At 28.7% G+C, this 27,716-nt stretch overlaps 2 protein-coding genes across 3 annotated transcripts in view; one reads left to right on the top strand and one right to left on the bottom strand.

Moving 5' to 3' along the window:
* Window positions 1–27,716, top strand: part of LOC123272555 (14 kDa phosphohistidine phosphatase-like) — a 46,602-nt gene that overhangs the window by 1,540 nt on the left and 17,346 nt on the right. The gene's annotated exons all lie outside the window — the stretch shown is intronic.
* On the bottom strand, window positions 347–27,397 carry LOC123272550 (phosrestin-2-like). Of its 2 annotated transcripts, XM_044739418.1 has the most exons (11): window positions 27,150–27,397; window positions 26,762–26,943; window positions 21,053–21,230; window positions 12,840–12,893; window positions 10,915–11,050; window positions 10,566–10,718; window positions 4,342–4,489; window positions 2,997–3,191; window positions 2,642–2,805; window positions 1,286–1,573; window positions 347–1,175 (listed from the first exon to the last, which is right to left on the bottom strand). In XM_044739418.1, the coding sequence occupies exons 3-11, from the start codon at window positions 21,190–21,192 to the stop codon at window positions 879–881; spliced, it is 1,575 nt and encodes a 524-aa protein (XP_044595353.1). In that variant the 5' UTR covers window positions 21,193–21,230; window positions 26,762–26,943; window positions 27,150–27,397; the 3' UTR covers window positions 347–878. The 2 variants fall into 2 exon arrangements, with proteins under 2 accessions (XP_044595353.1, XP_044595354.1); XM_044739419.1 differs by lacking the exon at window positions 12,840–12,893 and having other exon boundaries at window positions 26,762–27,397.

Here is a 27,716-nt window from a genome sequence, read left to right as displayed (position 1 = left end):
GACAGATTAAATATCGATGGCAGTAAAAAGATATATCTGTTACCAGAAATAATAAAAAAAAGCTTATTAATTAAGTAAATAAATATACATATACATATAATCCTTTTTTTTTAAATATATACTTCGGCTTCTGTACAAAAATGATTTTCTACACGGAAAGAACAAGATGACACTGGATGTCATCCCAGATTATACTGAGTGAAAAAAAATTTCAGATGATAGCTAGTATAATCCAGATTATAATGACTATAATCCAGATATCACGCAGTATAACATGGCTTTTTTTTAGCTACTATCTTAAATTTTTTTTCACCACAGATATCACTGAGTATAATCTGGGATGATATCCAGTGTAATCTTGTTCTTTCTGTGTAGTCTTAAAAATTTCTACAAGACTCGCAATATTCTCTAAAATATTTTCAGTTCTACTCTCAGATTAAAATTTCCACTGAAATTTTCAAATTTACAGAACTAAAATAGACAATCATTCTTACAGTGAAAAAATATCCGAGTTTAAAATTTTACCGGGACCGAGAATCGATCCCGACTTTCCCGCACAACAGTCACTTACACTCTACTCGTCTCACTATCGTGAAAATATCTCGGGAATAATAATCCTAACGATAAAATTGACTCTTTTAGTTATAATTACAATAAACTTTTTACATAAAAGTTAATTAAATTTATACACCAATTAATATACACTAGGAGGCTCGTCGAAAGCAGAAACAAGCTCTTTGTATACTGAAACCTTCGTCGCAATCTCTGTGATTAGTAGTACTACCGAGAGTTCTCACAGCAGTACTTTGAATACTTTTATTATTATTCGAATTAATATTACGAGGCTGGCTTACGACAGCGTTAGCTTTAACCCGGTCTCAGGTGCTTTCAAAGAGCTTATTGTTCTCTTTAAGATTCACGTCAGCAATTTGCTTGACTTGCACCAACGCAGTAGTAACTTTGTTCCCGTTAGCCTGAATAGATGTTTCCATCACTGCGAGCGGCTTTTTTTTATCTTCGCCTCCGCTATTTGCGTTTGAAGTTTCTACCGGTGGGCTCTTTAGTGGTAGTGGCGGGGAAAAAGTCGATAATTCTGGATCTGGATCCGGTCGCATTAACGTAAAAGGCAGCTTCACAGACACTACGTTACACATCAGCGATACCAGAAGTTTTACCTGCAAGATTGAAGAGTTGTATAAGTTTAACTAGGTAACTGGGGAACTTCATTACTCATTAGATGAACTCATTACTTAATTCTCAGAGCTTAATGCATTTAATTAATTACTTGTACATAGTAGGAGACATTTATGGCATAAGGATTTCTGTCTTCTTCATTGTATACTGGAGAAATAATCGTCGATGCAAGACATTTTTCTTTTTCTTTTTTCGTGTAATTATACTCAAGGGCGATCCAGTTTTTCGTTGAGATCAACGCCGGCTTTAGGCTGTAAGTTTTTGAAAATTTTGCCCCAGGAGCCAGGGGACAGTTTTCACGTTCTGATTCAGCTCCCACAACGTTTTTGAACTTACCGTGCTTGTACATGCAGACGTCAACATGTTGCAGTAATAGGATCTGCAAATTAATTAAATCTATATTATTAAGAGAGTAAGAAAAATTTTGTGTTTAGGATAGTTATATGATTAAATCTGTTTTTTTAGATAAATTTTTTGTCATTGCAAAGGTCTTGACTTTCATTTGTGCACATAATTAAGAAATGACCTTGTATCTTGTGAACTATTGACATTTTTTAAGATATAAGCTCATCCCGATGTTACACTCATCGAGACCTTTCATTTGAGTACCCACATCAATTTTTCATATATTTTATATATTTATATATATTATATATATGTATATATGAAAAATATATCAAAATGCATGTGGGTATTCAAATGAAAGCTGTTGATAAGTGTAACATCGGGATGAGCTTATATCTTTAAAAATGTCAATAGTTAAGAAAGTACAGTGCAATTTAACATCATTAAGAAATCGCCTTGTATCTTGTGAATTATTGATATTTTTAAAGATATAATCTCACCCTGAGATTACACTCATCGAGACCTTTCATTTGAGTACCCACATCAATTTTTCATATATTTCATATATTTATATATAATATATATATGTATATATGAAAAATATATCAAAAATGCATGTGGGTACTCAAATGAAAGCTCTTGATGAGTGTAACATCAGGATGAGCTTACATCTTTAAAAATATCGATAATTAAAAAATGACCATGTATCTTGTCAACTACTGATATTTTTAAAGATATAAGCTCACCCCAACATTACACTCTTCGAGACCTTTCATTTGAGTACCCACATCAACTTTTCATGTATTTCATATATTTATATACATTATATTAATATTATCTTTAAAGGCGCCAATATTTAAGAAAGTACATTGCAATTTAACAAAAATCATTGTTTAATAAAGCAAAATTTTATTTATTTATAGTTCACTAATCACGGCAGTCACATAGCGACTGCAAGATTGCTTGTAATTAATTAATTGATTAATAGAATGAGATCAGATCAGCAACAGACTATTTTTATTTTAGAATTCAAAGGGATTAATAGGAATATCTCATAATTTGCTCCGCTAATGGACAGTGACTCCCTAATTAGTTAATGTACCTCAATCCTCCTTACGGACTTGTGACTATCATTATTCACAGTTACGTGGACTTGTACATCCTCTCCGTGAGTATAATTAGCGCGGTCTAGATGCACCTCTAGGCGTATTGACCCGGGGTTTAGCAGAAATCGCTTCTCTACAACTGCGTGGGGAGGTTGGAACTCTGGAAATAGTTAAAATTTTTTTATTTCATAAAAATAAATTGAGCGGATTCATTTTTACGGGTTGATTTATTTAATAGCCAACAGAAACAATGTAGCTGTATGTTTTAGGTTGATTTAAAAATTGAGTTAAATCTTCTTTCTAAGTAAGCTGGTTAACTGTTTAGTTGGATTCTCAGAGAATATTACTCACTGTCACACTCAACAACTTCATTCTCGCTCCCAAGTATTTGTGTCTTGTGCGGATTGCAGTCAGATTGAATTGTTGCTGGTGGTGAAACCGAAGAGAGATTACTCAGCGGTACAGGTGGTGAATTTGTACGGAGTATTACGTTTATTTCCATTCTAACTTCTGAACCAGGGTCTACTTTTTTGTCCGTTCGTTCAGCTGGAAGTACATTTATATTTAAGATACATTTTTTTTTTACCGTGGAATTTATTATGTTTAAAATGTAATTCGTCTCTGGGGTAGTTTATGTCATTGGTATTAAATTTTACTAATTTCTTTTATTAAAAAAATAGTAACTAAAAATATTTTCTCAACAAAAAAAAAATTATTAAAATTGTACATTTTTTATGACTAAAATCAGTCATGAAAAACTTTTTTACGATTATCAACTTTATCATAATTGATCATTATTATTATTATTATAAAAATTAATAACAAACTTTTTATATTTCATATTAATTATCATCGATAGAAATTAAATTAAAAAAAAATTAAATCAATTTAAAGGAAATGAGACCTTGGAAAATTGGTCTCTATAATTAATTTGAACTTTGTGTGAATTTGAACTTTGGAAGATGAACTTTAGGGTCTTGTAATTTATGCTCGGAAATTTATGCGCTTGCATTAATGTTATAGAGAAACCAATGAGTTCTAAATGCTTTTATGTACTTACAAAGAAATTTACGTACTTTTAACGCTACTATCACTTTTTTAAAATTTAAATTACTATTTCAGTTTATCTAACCATGTTTTTTAATTAAAATATTTTCATGTCAAAAGAAAAATTAAAAAAATATATGGTAAGGTAAATATTGTCTCGCTCAAAGTCAATAACTCACAGAATATACATTTTTTTAATAATAAAATCTGATACTGGTTTTTATTTAATCAGATAAATAAAAACGGTATTTTATTTGAAGCGCAGTAAATATTTAGCAAAAAATATCCTTTGAATGTCAATAAATTTTTTATATACCTAAGTAAATATATTTTTTTATATAAAAAAAAAAATTCATGCAAATTTACCGATAACTTTAATTGCACATAATATTTACATTCATGTACAAAATAAATATATTTTCTCTCTATTTTAGTATCAAATAAACCGATCCATGATCAGAGTAGCAATTAATGAAATTGTAATAACAATTTAACTGGTACAAAAAGTATTAATTAAACCAAAGTTTAATTTCAAAAGTTTAAATTGAAAAAATATAAAATAAAATTTCCACAATGTTTAATTTTATTTTAAACGTAAATTAAACTTTAAAATAATTTATTTATTTATAAAGGTCAAATAAAATTTTACCAGCATAAATCGTAACAAGATAACTGGTGCCAATGGGCGCGCCATTGTACTCTTTAGCCGGGTGAAGATGAACAGAAGGTGGTGCTACCGATGGTATTTCCAGGGAAAATGCATGAGCTGTAGGTCCTTCTTTTCTAATTATAAGATCCTGCACAGAAAAAAAAATGTTCTTGAATCAAGTTTATAGTTTTGAAATTTTACTTGATTCAAGAATTTTTCGTTTTGATTCAAAAAAATTACTTTCTTCAAAATTATTTTCTTGGCTCAAGAATTTTTCTCTCAAATCGAGTTAATTTTTTTTTCAGTGTTTATAACATATAAAATAAATAAAAAAAAAATAGAAGCGATGAACGATGAACTAGATTAGTTAAGTTTTCTCAAGCCATTAATCTTACGTAATTTTCTCATATAACGAAACAGTGATGGATACTTTTCAGTCGGATGTTTTATCAGTAATTTTGATGGTAGTCGATGCCGATGTTTGCCGTGTTATAGATGAGTATAGATAACTTTTATCGTGAAATTTATATCGCTGGGATAAATATTGCGAGACATGAGGGCGATGCTTGTCACAAGGTTGATATAGATTGATTAGCCATTTAATGACGGAAGACACCGACTCGGGAACAGGTAGTACGCGATATTTTATACCTCTATAGCTTTAAGCTGTTTTCTTCTTATTGCTAAAGTTAATTTTTAATTATCACTAATACAAGTAATATTTTTATTTTTATTATCTTTGTGATTAACACTTGTGAAACTCGCATGAGTAAATTTTAAAAGTTTGTTCGGCTTGTTTGCACTCGACTTTATTATACTTTTTTTACCTCTATTTCTCTAATTCACGAATATCTAGTATAAATTGTATGGACAGTTGTGAGCATTTAAACAATTTAATTTTTTTTCTATTTATTTTCCACTTTAAATTGCTTATGCCAGCGGATAAAATAAAAACTTTTTTAAAGAGTTTGTCGACTAGAAACATGTTCAAAGAATTCCTCTCGATGCATATAACTTATACTATTTTTTTTTTTTCATTTATCAAATTGTTCAGACGAATGACATTTAAACTTTTCTTTGAGTTTTACACAAACAGTTAATGTTGCTTTTTTTTAATACCTTTGATTTGACTAAAAATTATTTTTTTAATTGATTATTGTTATTTTTAAGTTTTTTATTTTCTTAAAATTTTTTGGCTTTTTTTTAACTAATTTATAGAAGGTTTAAAAAAAAATTTCAAAAATTATAGTTTGAAAATTGAATTTTTACAAACTTTATAAGAATTATATTTAAATAAATAATAATAATAAAAGAATAAATTTTTTTTTCGTAAAATTATCTACCAACTGTTCAATAAAAATAATAATAATAATTATTATATTAATATATTTAAATCCAGCATACGTTAGAGCTTTCATTTTTACAAAAGTCGCTTTTCATAAAAAGTAGGCTGGTTATTTCATGGATTGACAATGACATGCTTATACATTTTCATTTTATTTTCATTTCAGTTGTACATAATAAAGTGTGTAACGAGTGAATTGAATGATGAAGCTGTATTTATGAATAACATGAAAAAAAGTTTTATAAAAATGGTTTAAAGCACTCTCTGTGACGAAGGTTTCGGGTTCGCGACTCGAAAAAAATTCTGTACGAGGTGTAGCAATATCGAATGAAAGCGTGAAGAATCTCAAGTCATGCCAGAATTTATTGTTAAAATATAACAATCTTTTGTGTAGTTTATATTTTATTTCATATTTTTATTCCATTAAAAACAGAATTTTTACCAGCCGAGCTTTATATTATCTTTATTATATTTTAAGGAGCTTACAGATAAAATAAATTGGAAATAAAATAAAAGTAACTTTATCTTAACATAAGCCATAAGCTATTCTAAATAAAAAAAGCTTTTAGCAGATCTTCCATCAAAGTTGATAGAGAGAGAGAAAATATTATAGTGATCGACCGAGAATCGAATACATTGAGGCGATAGAAGATAGATGGAAGAGGAGTAGTATGAATCTATTTGAGCGGTACAAACCGCTGAGTTATATTGAACTTTGTATTCGGTGCGTATTCTATTCAACGACCAGCGCATTGTAGTCTAGTTCATACAAGCTTTGCTTTTCTTCGCTATATGTATTATATCTGGCTTCCGGTGGGCGGTTGCCACCCTCATTCTGTCTCTGTTCGTACGTTTATATCGCGAGCGCGAATAAAGGTGAAAAGATTTATGTTTACGGGTGGGTTCCCACTAGGGCGGAAATTTAAGGGCGAACAGATGGCGTGTGACACGAGATACCAAGTTAAGCTACTTTATCAACTCAAATATGCTTTATGAATGCACTGTAAATAATTACTGGTCTCCGGTTCACTGTAAATTATTTGGTGTGAAAAGTTTCTGCAAAGTTACTTTAACCAGAGCTTTAGCACTTAATTCTTCGAGTATGATAAATTGCATATAACGATGCAAAAAGAATTACTTGATTCGATCATTTTTTTTCAGTGTACTAGCATAAAAAAAGTTTAAAATATTTTTTAGATTATAGTAACGGCGACATTTTGTTTTTAAAATGATTTTTCAGCTATTTTGGATAAAGAATATTTTTTTGAACCGCAACTGTAAGATTTTGAAATAAAACGAAAGTCTATTATAGATTTTTTAGACAACTATGAAAAAAAATAAATTTCGTGAAAGTTATTTGAAAATAAAAGCCAGAAATGAATTTTTTTTTTTAAATTTTATCCTCCAAAAAATTAATAATCAAAAATTGACGAATCACAGTTTAAATTAAAAATAAATTTATTATATTCGAAATATTTTTGAGAAAAAGTTTTTTAAAAATTGTTCTGACAAAATTGACTAAATTCGAATTTTTTAAAAATCAAAAAATAATTTTAACTATTCAATACTCGTCAATTGACTAATCGAGAAAAAGAGTTCTTAAAAGTAAAGTATTTTTAGTTTAAAAGAATTTCTTTATCGACTGACGGTAAAGATTTTGTGAACCAAGAAGTTAAAATTCAAGACCAAAAATTCTTGAAACTAGAAAATAATTTTCTTAGAGAAAAATAAAAATTTCTTCTAAATTTTTTCTTGTTGAAAAAAATTTCCTACACTGCCTGCCCATCAATAAAGCTCTCTGTTATTCATTACCGATGTATATTGTATATTGTTCTCGGCCGTGATGTCGTAACTCGGTAGCCGGTCAGAAATAATTAAGTGGGTAGTAGCATCTATAAAGGGCGAGACTCCTTCCGGACACAAGTTCGAGATAATAAATTTCGCGAGTAGTCCTTAGTAACCTTGACTCTGTGACCTATCAAAACATCCTCTTAATCTCGTATTGTTTAAATATATCGACTAGAGATGAGCGGTAAAATTGATGGCCTTCTAAAAAAATGGCGTAATTTACACCTGAAAGTAAAACTACAGTACACAATCTTCTCAACTATCTATATATAGTTGTCGTAAAGTGGTAAACGCGACTGAATTCGCGGTGGGTTTATCGAGTAGAGGCCAAGGTCAGATCCCGATACTCTGACGTCAGAGTGTACATCTCTTCTGATGCAGAAAAATAAAAACGTTTTATTTCTTCTGGTAAAAAAGAATATATTTTATTTTTTTTCGATGGTCACGCCTGTATCACCTATACTGATATATATAAAGATATATGTGAATCCGTTTGATATATTTTGTATTATCCAAACCTCAATGGATCTTATATTCGATATTAAATTTACATTTTTTCGTTCCGCTGAGTCAAGTAATGTGTCAAGAGAAAATAGTAGCTGAATTCGAGTTTGAAATTGAATGTCGGCAACACAAAGTCAAGGAGGATTATGACGGTCGGTGGATTTAATATTCCGGATATTGATTACGACTTTTGACGTTAGATAATTAACGAAGATTCCGTTGGAAATTTTCCTCAGAGTAAAGGAAACTCCTTGAGGGTATTATCATCTTCATAGTTGGAAGGCTGAAATTTTTGTTATGATGATAATTATATTCTATGAAGATTTTTTCTTATAAATTTCCAGCCATTAATTGAATTTTTAAGTTTTTTTCGTTTATTTTTTAAAGATCAAATCGCTTATATTGAAAATTTGAAGTTATCTTCAGAAAAAGTTTTAAGAAACGCTCTAAAAATCAAGACGGTAGACTTAAATTGATAACCCTTGTCCAAGGTTGTGCCACACTCAGAACAAGAGTCAATTAAAGCCTATTGAACCTTTTTTTAGGTAGATGTGCAACAAATATATCAATATTTGTCCTTCAGATCGAAATCAAAATCACTTTAACTCGAAATGATTATTTTGAGCTTTTTTTTATTATTTCCTGTTACCTTGCCATTTTTACAGTCAAGCGGTAATCGAACGTTTTCGATTTGTCAAAATATTATCCTTTTGAAAATACTCCATAAATTTCATTAATTTTTAAACAATCACTCACGAAATGGAAAAAAAATAGAATATAAAATGCGAACTGTTGGATTTTTATCCTTTGCAGTATTGTCATGTAAAACAGAATTTCAAATGCGAATCACCTTGCTCGTAATTATTTAAATTTAAATGTGAAAAACCCGTACAATAAAAATGAGTTCATGCATGCAATTACTCATTTTAAAAAACGCTGGAAAAAGTATAAAGCCAAAATATAAAAGAGGATATTTATGTGTTTTTAATAAAATGCAAGTTCCATTTACGTTAGTACCACTATTATAAACGGTTTGTGTTATATTCTATTATTTTCCTTTTTACTCGTTAGTGCTCCCTTCCTTATGGTCTATAATTTTTCCGCTGGTACTCATAGTGATTGTTGTTTACTGATAATTTATAAAAAATACGAGGTCGGGCTCTACCAATTTTTTTTAGAGTATTTATACATTTTATGTCCCGTGAAAAAATTTTCTGATGTGTCTATACATACTTTTTAATATGTTCTTATATTATTACTTATGCCCTGATATGAAAATTGACTGTATTAAATTTTTGACAAAATATAGTACTTAAAATCTCTGACAGAGGTCGCATGGTCGCTAAATCATTCCCTTACCAGAGAGTTAATTTTAAGGTATTAAGTTTTCAAAATAAAAATACTTTTTTTGACTCTAAAAACATTTAATTAGGTTTTTAAAACAATTTTTTAACTTACGTAAGAATAAAAAATACGAACATTTATAAATAAAACAAGATGTGAAAAAATAGAGCCAAAAAGAAGAATTGTAAAATAACTATATTTAATTAAGTTCTTTACAATTCATAAATAGTGTAAAAACATGATAACTATCAATAGAAAAATATAAAGACCGAAAAAATTAAAAATTATTTTTCTATTTTCATAAATATCTCGATATGGCCATTTGTTATTAGATCAGAAGTTTTTTTTACGGGAATTTAAAAGATATTAATTTTTCATAAAAACATTGAAATTCTTAAAATGTAAATAAAAATTTGTCATATTCTGTTTTTATAAAATAAAATTTTTCTTATTGCAAATATATATCTCGTTGAAAGTAATCAATGGGTTCCAAATTTTACCAGCGTGTGTATAATGCATTTAATTCCATTAATTCCAAATTACAAGAAGTTTTTGAAAAATCATCAGTCATTCGTGTTCATCCAACCTCAATAATTAACAATACAAGGGCAAAAATTATTAATATTTATATCTATAAAGAATTTAATTTGATCCCTATAACTGGGATTAATTTTTCTGTTCGGGGATGATACGTTCGGTTCGGGAGGATGATTTACGTTGCTAATGGTTATATTCATAGCAAAAGCAGTCGGTCATTTTGTTGTGGCCGTTATTCTCATTAAATTGATTAATGAACAGCCCGAGTAGCAGTAGTAGTTGTTGGGTGAGCTGGGAGTTAATCGAAATGTGCTGCTACGTTACATTACTGTTACCGTTGCATTAGTAAGTATTTAGTGCGGACTGGTGGGTTATGAAAAACAATAAATGCGACGAACCATGTAATAACTCCCCTTTGGATGATACCCGATAATTGTCGTTGTAATCGCAATACCTGTTAATCATGTTAAGCATGTTCAGAATTCAGAATCCAGGATCCATACATGTAGATAGTCTCGTACATGTATGGCTATCCTGGCCTGGAAATGTATGAGCATATAGATGAAGTGCAGATGTGTTGATGATGACAAATCGAATAATTTATCGAAGTGTCGTAGTAGATGTATTTTAGAGAACTCAGGCATACCTGTAGAGCTGTCGATGGCTCTTGGTGATCCGAGTCAGAACATGGAGAATACAGTTGGGCGAAGCAGATTATTGCCTCGGTGCAAAATTTTATTCCCATGTACTCTTCATCCTCTCGTCCATATCGGAAGGTCAAAGTGACTTGTCCGTACACCTACCAACACACCGAGCATTCAATCGAGCATGAAATACCTGTCTATTGAGTACTTCATCTGGTTGATTCAATCCTCAATACACTCTTGGTACTCAGTATGTACCACATATATGTCTATGTCTATAGTCTTGCATATATGTGTTCGTACATAGGTTCCATTGTGCATCATCTCTATATCAATACCAAAGCTACTTACCCGTTTGTTTTTAATGTATTCTGAATCAGCTTTTATTACGCCAAACAGCTTATCTATTTTACCATTGTTCACTATCAGATCCCGATTAATTAGGTAGAGGATTAACTTCTCATTTCTCGATTCTTTTCTGAAGTACCTGGAACAAATAGGTTGCAGATTAGAAGCAATTCATCTGGAATTTTAATGATTAGGGAGAATGTATTGTAGAATTTCGATAAACTTTGAGAACACTGATAAAAAATTTAGTCATGTTGATGTACGAATGTGCACTGATAGAAGGATTTGTTTATAGTTAAAAATATTTGTTAATATTTAACAAATCATTTATTAGTCCTTAAAAAATATTTCTTAGTATTTTAAAAGATTTATTAATATTTAATAAATTAATATCAGATTTATGAAATACAAACAAATCATTTTAAATACTAAGAAATATTTGTTTAATACTAAAAAAAGGTCTTTAATAAATGATTTGTTAAATATTAACAAATATTTTTAACTGTAAACAAATCCTTCTATCACTGTGTTAAAATTACGTATTGAGTCTACGAAAAACATTTACAATTCATGCATTGTAATTTTACGATGTTCCTTGCAAGTTTATAATCTATTTATAAAGTTTACTAATATTTGTGTACATATGGTTGCAAAATCAGTTTATTGTATAATTAACTATTTATTGGTAAGATTGGAAGACAAGAACGCGTTAAAATCCAATACCAGATTTTGTAAAATAAAATCAAACCCTAGTAGAGTAAACTTACAAAATTACTTATACATAATTCTATAGAATTAGAAAATTTTATTGTAATTTTAAGGAAATATTCGTAATCTTATTATACTTCTTCCCAATGAATTTAGTAGATCAAATAAAATTTTTAATTTAAATTATCTTTTGTGTTTTTCGCAAACCGAAGTTGTAATATTACATTTATAATAATTACCAATAATGATGCATAAAGTTAAACTATTTTTTAATAAATTTACTAGATATATTATTAAAAAAGTACAATAATGTTACAAAAGTAAATTTCCAATATATTTTAGTAAAAACTTACTTCCTTTTACAGTGAACGTTTAGAAATTTGAGTTATCAAGAATTTTTACCTATTTAGGGTTTTGAAAAAAAGATTGTAAAAGTTCAAATTTTGACTTAAAAAAGGTAGATTTTGTTTAAATATTACTACTAAGTATTTTTGTAACTTCTCAACGAATTGCTTTACAAAGATAATCACTAAAAAGATTAGAAAAATTTCCGCTTGGTTAGAATCAAGCAGAAAACTTTTTTGCTTTTGATTGAAGGCCAGCATTCGAATTATCGTCTTGTTATCGAGGTTCTACTGTATTTGATTAGTTGTTTGATGCAGTTGTGGATTTTGTGAAGCCAAAGTTATGGATATGAGTATTAATTTAAAGGGCGTGGGTTTGATACACACAAAGAGGCTTAACAGAACATGGGTTAAAATAACTATTTATACCTTGTATTAATGATTATGTTTTTTTAATATTGCTCATACATGAAACAAAATAAAAATTAGTGAATTTAATTAAACTGATAATGAAGTTTCAATGAAAAGGATTTCACATTGAAAATTTCTAGTATAATAATGAAGACCAACACCTACATATTATTAAATTTGTTGAATACAACGGTTTGTTAGTTTCATTTATATTTTATCTATTTAATCAGATATCACAGAAAGTTATGAAGAAAATGAACTAATATTGCATCAAAAGTTTTAAATACTAAATTGAAAAAAATGATTGAAAGTGATAAAAAATTAATTTGATTTAACGAAAAGATCTCTCGTTTTTTATTTTTGTCAATAACTACAAGACTAAAGTTTACATTTCTTCTAATACTTTGAAAAAAAACAATCTTGCTTACGTGTAGGTATTAATTAAAAAGATAAATGAACGAATACCATTGATTGTTAAAAGTTGAAGCATTGATAGATGGCGAAATAGGGTGGGTGGCTCTGCAAATAATAAATAACAGTCGTAAAAATATGAGATGAAAATAGTATCGCGTGTCAATTGATCAAAAAGTTTGATGTACTGCTGTAAAATTTTAAATAAATGTGCATTGTACATGATAATTTAATTAGGGCTGTGTTCTACGTGGACGAATTTGTTGACAATGGAAAATTTTTGATGCTTTAATATGTTTTGCATGAGCTATTCAATTTGCCGTAGCTGCATACCAGAAAAAGAGGAAGCTACGTAAAAAATTTCATATAGCTATTATATTAAATTTTACCGTCGGATAATTATATTTGTACGGTATATTTGGTAGGAAAGCACTTTCGTATAACGAGATACCTTTTTATAATATAAGTATATTTAAATAATGGATGGGTACTATATAGCGCAGGTATTTGTGTAAATATACATATCGCAACTAGAGATGGAGATGCAGTCCATGCTAAAAATTGAATTTTTATCTTTTATTATTCTATTATTTTTTAATCAACTAGTTTGCGGCGTGCTTATTGTTGATTCACTGACTCACTTGGATTATTAAGGAAAAGGGAAAAGTAATTTGATATTGTACTCTGACAAATAACTAATTAATTCAGGATAAACATTCTTAATTACAAAATTATTTTGAAGAGAACTGACTGGTTCAATTTAAGAATTTATTTTCTTTAAATTTATTTTTTTAGGGAAGAGAATTTTGAAATTTATCATGAGATTATTATTTTAGTAAGATATACATTCAAATTCATCATCCAAAAATACAATTCTTGAAAATGAATGATAATTACGTTTTCCTTTAAGAATTTTATAAGAAATTGTTTTTAGTTTGAGTGAATTTTACTTAATTTAAGAATTTTTCTTCTTGATTCAAAGTGAACTAATTCGTAAAAATGATTTTCTTAGTTTAAGATTTTCGCTCTTGAATCGTTAACGATTAATGATTTAATGTATTTATTATTAAACATTAATGTTTTTATCTTTGCAACGTAAATAAATTCTATATCTTTTTGAGATACTATCAGATTTTTCAGCGAAAAATACAATTCTTCAGAACTAACAATAATTTTGTTTTCTTTAAAGAATTTTGTATTCTTGCTTCATGAATAAATTTCTTTATTCAAAGTAGCGAAAAAAGATAATAATAATACATTTTTTACTTGAAGTTATTCTGAAAAATATTTGAGACTTATTATTGATGATATAAAAAATGACCAAAATTTGAGCAGAGTAAGTAATCTTGAACCAAAAAAACCTTTTTGACTTTTTCTTCAGTCTTACTGCTTTTTTTAGTACTTTCAGCAAACAATCTGATAAATTAAGTGAAATATACGATATTTTGTTCAAAAATAGTAAATTGCTTCATTAAATTCTTAAAATTCTTAAATGTCCAATTTTTTTCCCCGCTCAAGTTTTGTTTCCTTGACTCGTGTCTTAATTCGACATTTATAAAATTAATTCGAGCTGAATATTTCGAAGCGAGAGTAAAATTCTCAAGCTAATTTTTTTTTTTTGATTCGTGTAATCCTTTTTGAATGTACATATTATTTAAAAAAAAAATAAGAAATTTGAATCATCTCATTGAAAGTATATAGTTATGAGACTAACTTGGAGATTTAGTGGTTATTGAAATCGATTTTCTCTCATCTCGTACTTCCGCATTTTCAAGTCTCACTTTTCTATTTTTATTATTATTCCTCCTCGGAGAATCGACCGTGTAATGTGCAAGTAACAGATACACTAGCTGTTGAAAAGTTTAATGAGAAAATGGATGCAGCTTTAAGCATTAGCTCTTGTATTGTAATATATACTGTATCTAAAAGAAAGAAGACGTAAGAAATAATTTATGACGTTAGTATAATAAAAATAGAGTAGAAATTTTCCAATTGACTGCTATGGTTTCATTATTATTCTTTTTTTTTTTCAGGGTAATAAAAGTACCTTTAAATTGTGGATTTATTTATAAAATAATTTAAGACTTAAACCAGACTAAAATGACATTTAAATTAGTAAATTGCCGTGAGATTTATTCAAATTGTTCTCCATCTTTAGACGAAAAATATTTATTTTAAACTTTTATGAAAGATGTCTTACTAACGACTAAAACAATTTGCATTTAACTGAGGCAATTAAGAGTTACTATCTGGCAAGTGTAATTTAATTTTAAGATCAATGACTTCCAAAGTTTGGTGGGAGTTTTAATGAAAAAGTTTTTTGTTAATTTTTATTCATTTTAACTTTCTTAGGTTGACTCGGAAGCTTCTTGATTGATTGATTTTTAAATCAAATTATCTTACATAAAAGTTGCAATTACCAGTTTTCACCGCGGTATTAACAGAATCATTTATACTACTAAATTAACTTGAATAAGTTGTTTAATTTTATTAAAAAGTTAACAAAAGATTGTAAAACTTGTGCGCAAAATGTAAAGTAGTTTTACATTTCTAATTATATTATCGATGGTTTGCTATAAAAAGTGCACTTGAATCAAGAGTACTCTTGAGAGGTGAACTTGATGTTATTTTAGGCCTTTAATATAAATTATCTAGAAAAAATTTTACGGACCGATTGGTTCTTTATTTCTTCGGTTACGTCTCCCAGAGGACTTGAACTGACCTTATTTTTTTATTAGCTTCAGATTTCTTTAACGGGAAAATTTATTGAATATCACTGAAGTAATCCGTATCGTTAATTTTTCGTAATTATATTTATTTTGACTTTTAATGGCTTGATTATTTTATTTATTTATTTATTTATTTATCAAAATTTTTAGACCCTGAAGTCTTAGCTCCCTAAGGGCCTTACACATAAATAAATACATAGTAATAATAATAGTTAAACAGTGATTATAAAGCTATTAATAGAAAAAATTGTTTTATTTCAAAATATTTATAACAATTAATATCAAGCCATTAAAGTTTTTCATTAATCGCTCTATTATTCTTTTAAACTTTCTAAAAATCAATCAAAATTTTTTTTCTAATACTATCTAGTTTAGTTTGCTGTTATTTCATTTTTATGCTGTTAAAAGTTCAATTTTATTTTTTTAAACTATAATTTTTTGAATTTTGGAAACAGATATTTCACTTTTTATAAATCCCGATACAATGAAGTCAATTAATAAAGTCATCCGATACTACATCGTAGATTTGAACTACAGATTAATTAACACCCACATCGCTATTCTTCCAATCGGATTTTCTTTTATAATTACTTTTCGTGAAAAGCCCTTCAGAGAATTACATTTTTAGAAATAAAGTGTTCTTTTTAGTCTTATACTTTTTATAGTGTTATAGCTGCAATAAAAGAGTTTCAAGAAACCAGAGAGAATCTTGCAATGTTATTTTCGATTTAAATTGCTGTAAAGATTTTCAAAAATTGAAAATGGTGATATCAAAGACTCTTGAAATGTTCTCTGGGGAGAAAAAACCTCTTAAGAAATTTTTATTCATGAGGCTATTAATGCCATCTACTATAAAAAGAGGATTAGTCCGCTAAAGGTATTCACAAATGTTGAGACGTTTGTCAATTTTATCATGAATTTATTTAATTCAAACTTGTCACAACTTATTAAAGTTAATTTTTTTTATTAATATACTTGTCAGATTTTTAAGTGAAAATTATGTGCTGAATATTTTCATTTAATGACATGAGTTGTGAAATTTTTTTGATCATTGGGCATAAAAACTGCTGTAACTAGCTTGACGACTTGCGCACTCAACGTTACTCACGTACGTAGGGTAATTATTTGTACTAGCTAATTAAATATTACGTTGAGAGAATTCTGGTTTCTGGTACGTAAATTTTAATCATAGTTGACACATGTACAGTGTTTCATATTGTAGGATATAAATGAGATATTTTATACCACTTATTGTAAAAAATTTGCCGTAAGTTTCTAAAAAGTTCTGATGCAATAAAAAAAATTGAAAATTCTGGCCACATTATCAAAAAATGTAAGAGATTTTATCAGAAGAAATATAAAATTTTTTTTATCAATTTTCACGATAGAATTTCAATAGAAAGTAAAAAAAATCGGTATTCTATTGTACGATTTTTTTCTAAACCATTTTCACGGAAAAATTTTTCAATTTTTTATAATATATCTTTCTATATTTGAAGGACAAACATATTTACTCCTTTAAATTGAATACTTGGGGAAAAAGTGACATCTAAATCGATTCATTGAAGATAAATATTATTTTCGTTTACTTTTTTCAATTTTAAACATTAAATTGACGTTTTTATACCCACCAAATATTTCGCTTGATAAATATTTATTTTATCATCTTAAATTGATAGCATGTAATATTTTTTTGAGAGACACTAAAAGTAATTGAGAATATCGGCTTATGAAATTTATCTGTAAAAAATTCCGGCATCGAATTTTCAATTTTCCGAATGAGAACTCGAGAAAATAAGTAATATAAAAAGTTGTAAAAAATATTTGATTGAACGAGAGATTTCCATCATCCGCCCGCTGAAATCTTTACTGTTGGGAAGCCGTAAAAATTAGTCATTGTTATTCGGAGAATATACTTAACTTAAAGTAATAAAGTAAAGTTTCAAGATAATAGAACCTAAAAATAGTAGATTGAATGGTACGCTTTTTATCAGTTAAAGTCTCTACTGTTCTTTTCAACGAGAAGAAAAAGAAGTCCAGATGTATTTCTCGCGCTAAGGGAATAGAAAACAAGCAAACACTTGGGAATAATAACTAAAATAAGAGCATAAAACTCAATATCTATATATCTGTATCAAGAAAAAGAATCTAGTCGATTGAAATTTATGCTGCAGCTTCAAGACACAGCACACGCAGAGGAAATTTATTTATTCGTAACACTATATTCAAAACAATAACCGTGGTACAAATATTGTGAAATTGTCCTTGTGCGCATTGTCAGCCGGCTTTCAATATAAATTTATCAATATACTTACACCTACACCTATACACTTATAACATCTTTTATCTTAAATGCATCTTTTTATTTTCCTCAAGCTCAAGGGTGGCCTACTTTTGGCGAACTCGCGTAACCTTTTTGCCACTTTGTCTAACAAACACGCACACACGATATAGATTATTGGCGTATCGATTAACTAAAATGACAGCGTGTTCACAAGATATATAATATTCATTTCATTAATTATTTTCGTCTTGGGTAATTGCCATCAACCGCTCCCTGCTTAAAAACCATTTTTTCATGATACCTAGCAATAAAACGATGTCGGAGATCCGATAAACTCAAGCACGCTTTATCTTGTAGAGTGGTTTTCATGTTTAGTATTCTGTAATTACTAATTACTCTCGTGGTTTAACACGATGACCGAAATTTTGTCACATTGTCATTAGCTTTAGATTAATTTCTATACCATATAGGGATCGTCCGACCAAACTTGTTAGGTAGATTTCATAGAAATTAACTTTTAACAAATATTTATGAACAGTATTCAAATTTTTTTTTTAAGTTAATGTGACAGAAAAAAAGGTTCACTTGAGCCAAGAAAATATTTTTCTTCCTAATTATTTTCTTGAGCGAAAAAAAAAATTTTTTTTTGACACAAGAAATTTCACTTATTCCAACAAAATTAATTTTCTTGCTTTAAGAAATACGTATCTTGATCCAATAAAATTTATTTAAGTCAAGAAAATCTTGTTTTGAGAAAATTCAGCATCTTGCTCCAAAAAATTTAGCTCTTGATAGAAGTAAATTTTCTTGTCTTGAGAAAATGTCTCTTTTGCTCCAAAAAATTAAATATAAAGATAGAAATAATATTGAATCATTTTTTTTCATTCAATACGTATAATTGTACGCTAAAATAATATAAAATGGGTATCAAATATTCAAGAGACAAATTTTCTCAAGGTGAGAAAAATTTTTTCTCAGCTGAAGTAGGTGGCGCTGCTTCCCTAAAGTATCTAAAAATCTTGATCAAATACAAAAATTTATTGTATCAAATATTTATGATAATTTGAATTAAGAAAAAATTACTTCCACCAAGAATAGAATTCCAAGAAAAATTTTTACTTCGGCCAAAACAATTTTAGTCTTCCTTTAGACACCCGAAAATTTTCTTGAGCCGAGAATTTTGTTTTCTAGTCAAGAAATTTTTATTTCTGTGTAATAAAGATACAAAAATAATTTTCACCACAAAAAATTTATCTTATTTTGATTTTATCAAAAAATAAAAAATGGAACCTATTAATCTACCTGACCTTATAGAATTCGGTTATCTGTTGAACTTATAGGGTTATAAAAACAGTGTTAAAGTAGAATTTTTACACTTACGTTTCATTTAAGGACCAAAAAAATTGTTTTTTAACAGTTAACAAATTTCTTATAAAAAATTAATAAATGATTAGTTAACTATAAACAAATATTTGCTAACTATTAATAAATATCTATAAAATAATTTAATGTTAAAAAATCATTTATTAAGTATCAATAAAGCTCATTAAATATTAACAATCATGGACTGAGAAACGATGATGGTGGAAGAGGCCCGGTAGCTTAACTGGTAGAGCTCCTGACATGTTATCAGGAAGATCCAGGTTCGATTCCTGGCTTGGCAACCAACCCCATTTATTTTTTCAAAGTTTGTCTTTGCTCTCATTTACTTTCTTTCATTTAATTAACATCTTTATAACTCGAACAGATACCACAAAAGCTTTCAGCTTCACTAGTATTCAAGTTCGGTGGATCCTCATCGAAATTATGTAAAGAGAGAATATGTCTCTCGACCAATATTGAAGATGGAATGTCCATCCGTTGGCTTGAATTTAGATCTACTAGTCACTTGACCGCTAGGCGCTAAAACTTTAATTTATATATTACATATAATTCGGTCCCAAAAATAATAATTAAATTAACAATTCCTTTTATCAGCGTGGGTTAAGCAAGTATTCTTTATTTAAACCAACGTGTCTATATTATAAGTTTTTTCCGGGTTTATAAGAAACTACCGGCAGAATAAATGATGAGCTATGAAAGGAAATAAAGGACACATATACATTGTATGAGGGATAAGATAGAATGATGAGAGTGACAAGCAGGTCTAAGACGGAGACACTTTACCGCTGGCGCTATCATTGAATTGTGTAGGGGTGGAAATTTCATTGTTATAGAAAGTATCACTCTTTTTTTCCACATTTTATCATTATTTTCCGCCCGATATCCACCCCAGTACACAATAGACATTTCGTTCCATCATGACCTGGGTTGTTCTTTTAGTAGACCAGAGAATAGTGCCTGAAACTCCAACCTGTAGAGTTTTAGTGATGAAACACCTTATTTTCCGAGTGTTTCCGAGTGGCTGCCAGCCGTAATTGCGATGCGATACCTCTATTGCTGGTGAAGCTATCCGTTAGCAATGTTATAATGTAATAAGAACAGCAACGCGCCGGCACATAACATTTCTGATATAATATTCATCAAGGATATAACTACATACTATGCTAGATACAGTCCATAAATAAAACATGCAATGTGATAAGCATCCCAGCATGTAGTCAGGTTACCTAATCTCATTAAATACAACCTTAGTTATCAAATTCCTGTCTGGGTTAATTGGATGGAAACAATGATTCAATGGTCAATCGCCTCGGTACATGGCTCGGGTCTAAAATTGTGCGGCTTTTTTTAATTTTTTTATCCATTTAACAAATTACTTAATTACAAGAGCGCCTAAGGCACCCATATTTGTAGGTACTACCGCTTATATTTTATTCCCAACAAATTGACGGACTTTTGATTAATTTAATTTGTCAGCAAAAAGGTGGTGACTTAATCCAATAAAAGGGGTTGCTATTCCCAAGTGTTGGTGTTAATTTTGTCGGACTAGCTTTGTTATTCTCCCCACGTTTTTGAGTTCTCTTGTTTAAGGTTAAATGTGTACAAGAAAACAGTTATTTATAAATTGATTAATTATCCGAAATAGTTCATCGAAAGTTTAAGGAGCTTTGACGGGAAGTTTCCGCAAGAACATTAACTATTACCAAGTTTCTCCGACATTCAGAACGTGGCTTACTTGGTTAGAGTTTTAAATTCGCTAAAGTGGTTCATAATGTCAAAGTAGGGTAGTAGTTGACATAATACCATGTACAATGACTATGGCAGTGATAATGACAATGTAATATAGAGTAAAAGGGTCGTATGTCTGTTACCTCGCAGAATATTCCGTGTCTGTCTGTAGGTGATGTTGCAATTCACTTGATGTTTCTTCCTGACCCACATTTCTGGTTGTTTCCTCGTGCGTTTCGTTGTCATCGCTGTTGGCGTTTTCAATGGCATCCAGACTGTCCATTGTGGATAAGCTTCCTTTATTTAATATCCTAAAAGCACCTGCAATTTGATTTATTGTCATTAGTGACACATCGAAAGCAACATCAATTCCAATTCTAATGCTACCTTTGAAACAATATTGGATAGATCGAAGATATAATAAAAATTTTTACATCAAAAAAACGGATTTTTTGACTCAAGAAATTATTTTTGGTTCAAGAAAATTTTTTGCAGCCTTGGATTGGAAACCGAAATTTTCTAAGGTTACAAAAAATGATTTTGTTAGAAAAATTAATAAAAAAGAAACAACTTTTGATCTGGGCTCTGGAATTGAGTATACAAGATTCTTCTGAAAAAATTATCTAATCTAAAATATTGAAATTATTTCAATAATAATTAAATTAAAAAAAAAAAAAAAAAAAAAAAAAAAAAAAAAAAAGTTTATTCATTCAAGAATCCTCCTGGTTTGAAATTTCAGTTTTTTCAGTGTATTCTTCGATTGTGTCGATGTCAGGATCAATTATTTGTCATATTGGTTGAATTTTATCTCACGATTTACTGGTTGAATTTTTCATGTTGTAAAGAGGCTTAGCTGAAAACGGTCTGGCTTTAGAGACTCCTCAGAGTTTATATAAAACCCAGATTGATTTTCTGGGGGTTGGAATCTATATGCCGCGAAGAGAGCTAGCCGGAGGAAATGAAAAGGAAAAAATGTGGATAGGATGAAAAAATTCCATGGATTGTAGGATTGATTCTAAAGAATCAATCCGGAATTTATGGGCTTTCTCAAACACTTAATGTTTATTTTCACCCACCGATTTTATGGGGGATAAAAATAAGAACAAGAATAAACTTTGGGCACTCTGTTTTGTCGGTTATTTTATTCTGTTTTATGACGTTGTTCAATGGGATTTTACTCTGAAAAGAACGATAAATATCTGGCAGGTTATTAATTGTTGAAGACACAGCTCCTGCTTTATGAATAATAGACTTAGTAATCGGCCGTTAATAGAATGGGGCGTGATAAAAGGTGGTGAGACTTAACTTGTGTACATTGATGCGTGTTTCTCGGAAATCCGGATCGAAAGTAGATTATTGTCAATTGGGGTTTATCTTTACAAGAGCGTGCTTCCATGTTATCTGTTTTTCGATTATACACATTTTCGTGATGTCAACAATTTATTTTCGTGATGCTTCAAATAAGAGGGATGTGATACTATTTTTTTTAGCTCTAATTGATGTATTGGAAAAACAATTATGTTACAATATGCACCCGAAGGATTTCAAGGGCTTTTTTCTACAATTTTTATTTGACTGATTTTTTATTTAGTTATGTGATTTTTCAATTTTTTGTACTCTAATCTTTCGTAAAGAGACGGAAGATTAATGGGTGAAGGAGGTATCGCACTAAGTAAGAGAAGCGGAGTTGCATTTGTAAAATTGAGTAATTTTACAAAGTTTTTTTTTAAAGAGAAATTGATAAATTGATATTCGGTTCTGAAATATAAATTTTTTAATAGGTGAAAAATTATATTGTATTAAATTTTTTATTACGAAGAAATGTTTTATTTATCTATACTGAATAAAAACTACTTAGTTTAAAAAAAAATATTCTCTCATAATAAGCTCGAATTAACTCTAGTGAGTCACGAATTGAATCGAAAAAATTAAACTTTTGAACAAAGAGATAAAATTCTCCATTGAAGAATTTTAAGGATTCAATGAAACACTTTACTATTTCTAAACAAGATAACTTTTATTTTATCCAATAATTTCTTTCTTTAGAATTAAAATTGGCGGTAACATTGATTGAAGATAGTACCGACTTGTTTTAAGAATACTAACTATGCTTAAGATTTTTTTTTATTTTTTATATCATCAAAAATAAGTCTTAAATACATTTAAAATGGCTTCAAGTAAAAAATTTCTTTTTCTTTGGTATTTTTAATAAAAAAATATCTTCTTGAAGCAAAAATATGAAATTTTTAAATTCAAGAAAAATTTATCATAAAATTCTATAGGAAATTATTGTTAATATTCGATAGTTGTACTTTCAAGTGATTTTTTTTTCTATATACTGAATTGAATTTTAAACAAAATATCTTTAAAATAATTTTGTTTCTAGCTCCTACAGTAAAAAAAGCGTTTAAAAAATTGTTTTTTGCTGTAATCAATTCAGAAATGTTAGAAATGTGAAAATTGCCTGAAAAAAACAAAATTAAAGTTATTACTACCTTTGGTTAAATTTAAAAATGAAGCTTTTATCAAACGTTTTGATGTTACGTTTTAAAGTTCAAAATGTTTATTTTCTAACTTGGTTACTTTTTTGCATATAAATATGTTTTGATCAAAGTCTTTTCATTAACTACATGATAATTTTTTTCTAATGAAAAAAACATTAAAGGTAAAATAATTTCAAACAAACTTTCCAACCCCAAGTACCTCATTTATCTATTCTTTCAAGAAATTATCTAGAGTGTAAATAAAAATATAACTTCGGTAGCCAAACATAATTAATCCAATTTATAATCATGGAGATATTAAATTCATTAGAGTCCTGAAAAATTCAGCATGTCTGCAAAAACTGTGTACTTTTAATTAGTTCAACTGTTTTACATTGTTTGAACTAAAGTGTCAAAAGTGTTAGTGTATAATCATTACGAATTCGGAAGCCCGGTAAAATATTTGCCGAGTTAAATTATATTAGAGTTAACAGTGATACATACAAACCGAAAAGAGCTCCACGCTTTACTGGCGGGCCATTTATTAAAATCTAGTCCAACCAACGCCTCTTTTGCATTCGAAATGAGCGATTATACCCAAGCTTTTTAATTAATTTTCAAATATACACAGTAATATAATATAAACATAGTGAAGTAAATAACCACAAGCCACCGTTTATAGCTCTAGTATCTCTGATTCCCATTTTGTCTATCCACAAACCGCATCGCGATAAATTGTTTGTTAATGCATCCACACCAGCGCGGCAATACAAAGAATGGATGTAATTTTTAACACGCTCACCATCATACGTCTTTTTTACCACAGTGTGAAAGATAAAAAATGTAAAAAACGCTTCAGTAATCAAAGAGTCAATAGATTGTTTGATTGTGCATAATAACAACAACAGTTTAAAGTCTCTTGAGTGTTACTTGGAGTCAGATTGCGAACAAAGCCCGTCATCATCATCTCGTGTCAAAGTCAAAAAAGAAGTGTCATTATCTAAGCGACAAAGACAAAGCGCGGAAAAAAATAAAAGTGATGAAGTGACTAAGTAATAGCTAAGCGTGTAAATAACACGAAGAAATTGAGCTTGAGCAAGACGTTGGTCATTAATTTATGATATCTGCTCGTGAAAATATTTTTTTATTTTTTGATGGCCTTGTCAGGTTGTGTAAGGAAATAAACATTTTTTCACTTGTTTTTTTTTCTAGAAATGTTTACGTTAATTAACATGTGTTAAACAAAAATTGGCTTAATAATTAATTAAGCTAAAAAAAAATATCAAATAAAATTCTTTAAGAGAGTTAAAGAAATAATTTTATTGAAAGAAATAATTGAATATTGAAATTAACAGATTATTTTTATACTTTAACGGAATTTTAAAAACTTTTTTGCGAGGAAAAATGAAAACAATTATTTTTTTGAATCCCCCTATTGATTACACACGCGAGTTAATCGAGTGAGTCAAGAGCGCATATCCACGCGGCTGATAAAACAACTAAACTGAAATTCAGAATGAAGATTCGTATGAAATACGACTATCATTGTTGAGTTTTCTTGTATTTTTCCAAAGGACTTTACGTCATTACATGCCGGGTAACTTCCACCGACCTCGAAACATAATACATACTCAACAAGTACTCGTGGAACATTTCGTGTACTGTATACTATACCTGTTAAGTTGAGTGTGCTTATATATGTATATTATACAGATGAATATATATTCACATATATTAATGCTACTAGGGAAAAGTACTAAATTTAAAAAGTTTATTCATTTTTCATGACTTGTCCTTGACTTAACGACGGCCATCTTCGAGATGCTTTTGGTTATGAAATTAACTTTTATTTTCACTCCACCTGTGTTGTCATTGCCATTTATTAAATTTTTGCCATTTATTTTAATTATTTGTTTATAATTTTTTTTTTTTTTTTTTTTTTTTTTTTTCAATAAACTGTGAAATGTGAGGTGATATAATGTTAAATGTTTCCGTAATGGTTTTCTTGAATTTTTTTAAGCTTTTAGAGTTAAATAAGTGTCAAATTTTATTATAACTTTGACGTACTATTGTTTTAAAAATAATAATTAAATTTAGTTCTTTAATCAACAATTTTTTGTAAAAAATTAAAACTCAACTGATGAAAAAATAATTTAATTTAAGAGAAAAACTTTTAAATCACGAAGAATTTATTTAAATCAAAACCAAATTTTTAGTTCAAAAATTTTTCTAGTTGATTTGAGTAAAAAATTTCTTAAACTAAAAAATTTTTCTTGGTTTAAGTAAATTTTACTTGATTCAAAAATTTTTTGTCTTGATTTTAAACAGTGAAACTCTTCAAAATTATTTTCTTGGTTTAAATTTTTTTTTTGATTTAAATTAATTTTTTTTTAGTGTATAAATTTTATTTAATACATTACCAAAAAGAAATAAAAAAATAAAATTTATATTTGTCTAGAAAAAAAAGAAATAAAATTCTTGGTGACAGTAATTTTAACCGAAAATTTTTTCCATGTAGAAATTCATCAGATCAATAAAATGTCTATCTAAAAAAGCTTCGAACTTTTACAACAGAAGATAGTTTTATTGGCCACGATTTTTACGACTATTTTTTAGCGAGTTCAAGAACACCGATAGTGCGCGATCATTCGGTGATCACTAGAATAGAAGATTTACAATGTATCTCATGACTCCTTCGGTTAATCAAATGGTCGAGGCCGAGCTTGATAAGGATTTACGTTTTTGCAAGACTGCCTTTTATTGGTCGAAACCGACTTTCTGTTCTTTGAAAGCGACTTAACCGATGATCAAACCCTCGTCAAATAAACTTTTAATGGTTTACATTCCAAATGATCGATCTTTGAATATTTACCAAATTATAAATAACCAATTCTCTTTCATCCAAAGTTCATGCGCTGAAATTCAAGTTTATTAAATTACTTTCATTGTTTCGAAATTATTCAAATTATAGCTATTTACAGCTTTAATTTAAAATTTATGAAGCATTCAAGTAATACTTTTCAATTTTTAATTAAAAAATTCACGCTTTAAAATGAAAAATTAGTAAAATAGTAAACCAAAAAAAAGGTTTAAAATTTTAAAATTTGGTGAAGACTAATAATGGACATTAATTTCTTAATCATCTTAAAAGTTAAGTAAAAAATAAATTTCCAAACTTTGTAACTTGACAGCGACCACCAAATATTGTTAATTAATTAATAAAAAAAAAAAACAACAGATAGCACGTATAAACTTTCATTACAACAAAATGCAGTCGTGATATTTTTTCATTTAATCTAACAGATATTTATAATCCGAAGCAGCAGAAAGTTGGAAAAGTATAATTTAAATTTGTTATAAATCATTTACCTGAGAAGATTTAATCTTCGTACCCACTAGCTATAAGATATTAGCACTATATTTTGCTATATGATAAATTATATCAACTGTAATAGTAAGGTTCGCTTGTTGCACTGCACGTTACAGTTTTTATTATTATTTCTGTTCCGTTGATTCACTGCACGTTCGAACGAGTGATATAACGATGGGCACTGCAATCAACCACCATGTTTACAAATAATAAGCAAATAAAATACCGGCTGAATAGGTTTTTAATATCCTATAAATTTCACGAGCTCTACCATTATTTTATTTTATTTTATTTGTTGTAATAAATATAGATACAAATGTAAATTATGATATCAATAACGTAATTTTCCCTACTGGTTTATTCAAGTCACGCACAAAGATATTTTACCTATTTTCTTTCATGATTAATGTCCGAATGAAATACGGGAAAAAATAAATAAAACATTTACATCATTTAACTATAGATTAACTGAAGAAACTTTTTTTACATTTACTGCAGCTGTTTTAATTAAATAAAAAAACTTTATCTTGGTTTGATTCCTGATCGGATGAATGTAAATAATTTCGTTGGATTTTAATTACGATGTCAAGTGAAACTAGTCGGTGTTACATCAGACCGGTCCGACATCTGAAGCGGCTCGTCGAGCACTGAAGGCAACTCAGGAAAGCTCACGCAGGCGTTTCGGCATCATATCACGTTATTCTATATTATGAACAAACTTATGATAATAGGAGTCTGCGTTGTTATTTTCTCTTTTATTTTTTTATTAATATGGATGCGAAGTAACCGAGGCAAAACGGAAATATGAAAATTTGTGGTCAAAATGGTATTTTTTTTCTTTTTTTAAGATTAAAGCTTGTCATGTGTGATTCTTTTGGCACAGTGAAAGAAACTTGGTAATTACTTTTCGATCGAAAAAAGTTCTGACGGGAAATAAGGTCCTGTTATTAATGT

Source organism: Cotesia glomerata, linkage group LG10 (genome assembly GCF_020080835.1).
Source record: "Cotesia glomerata isolate CgM1 linkage group LG10, MPM_Cglom_v2.3, whole genome shotgun sequence".
NCBI lineage: Eukaryota > Metazoa > Arthropoda > Insecta > Hymenoptera > Braconidae > Cotesia > Cotesia glomerata.
This window is presented reverse-complemented; position numbering and strand designations above follow the sequence as displayed.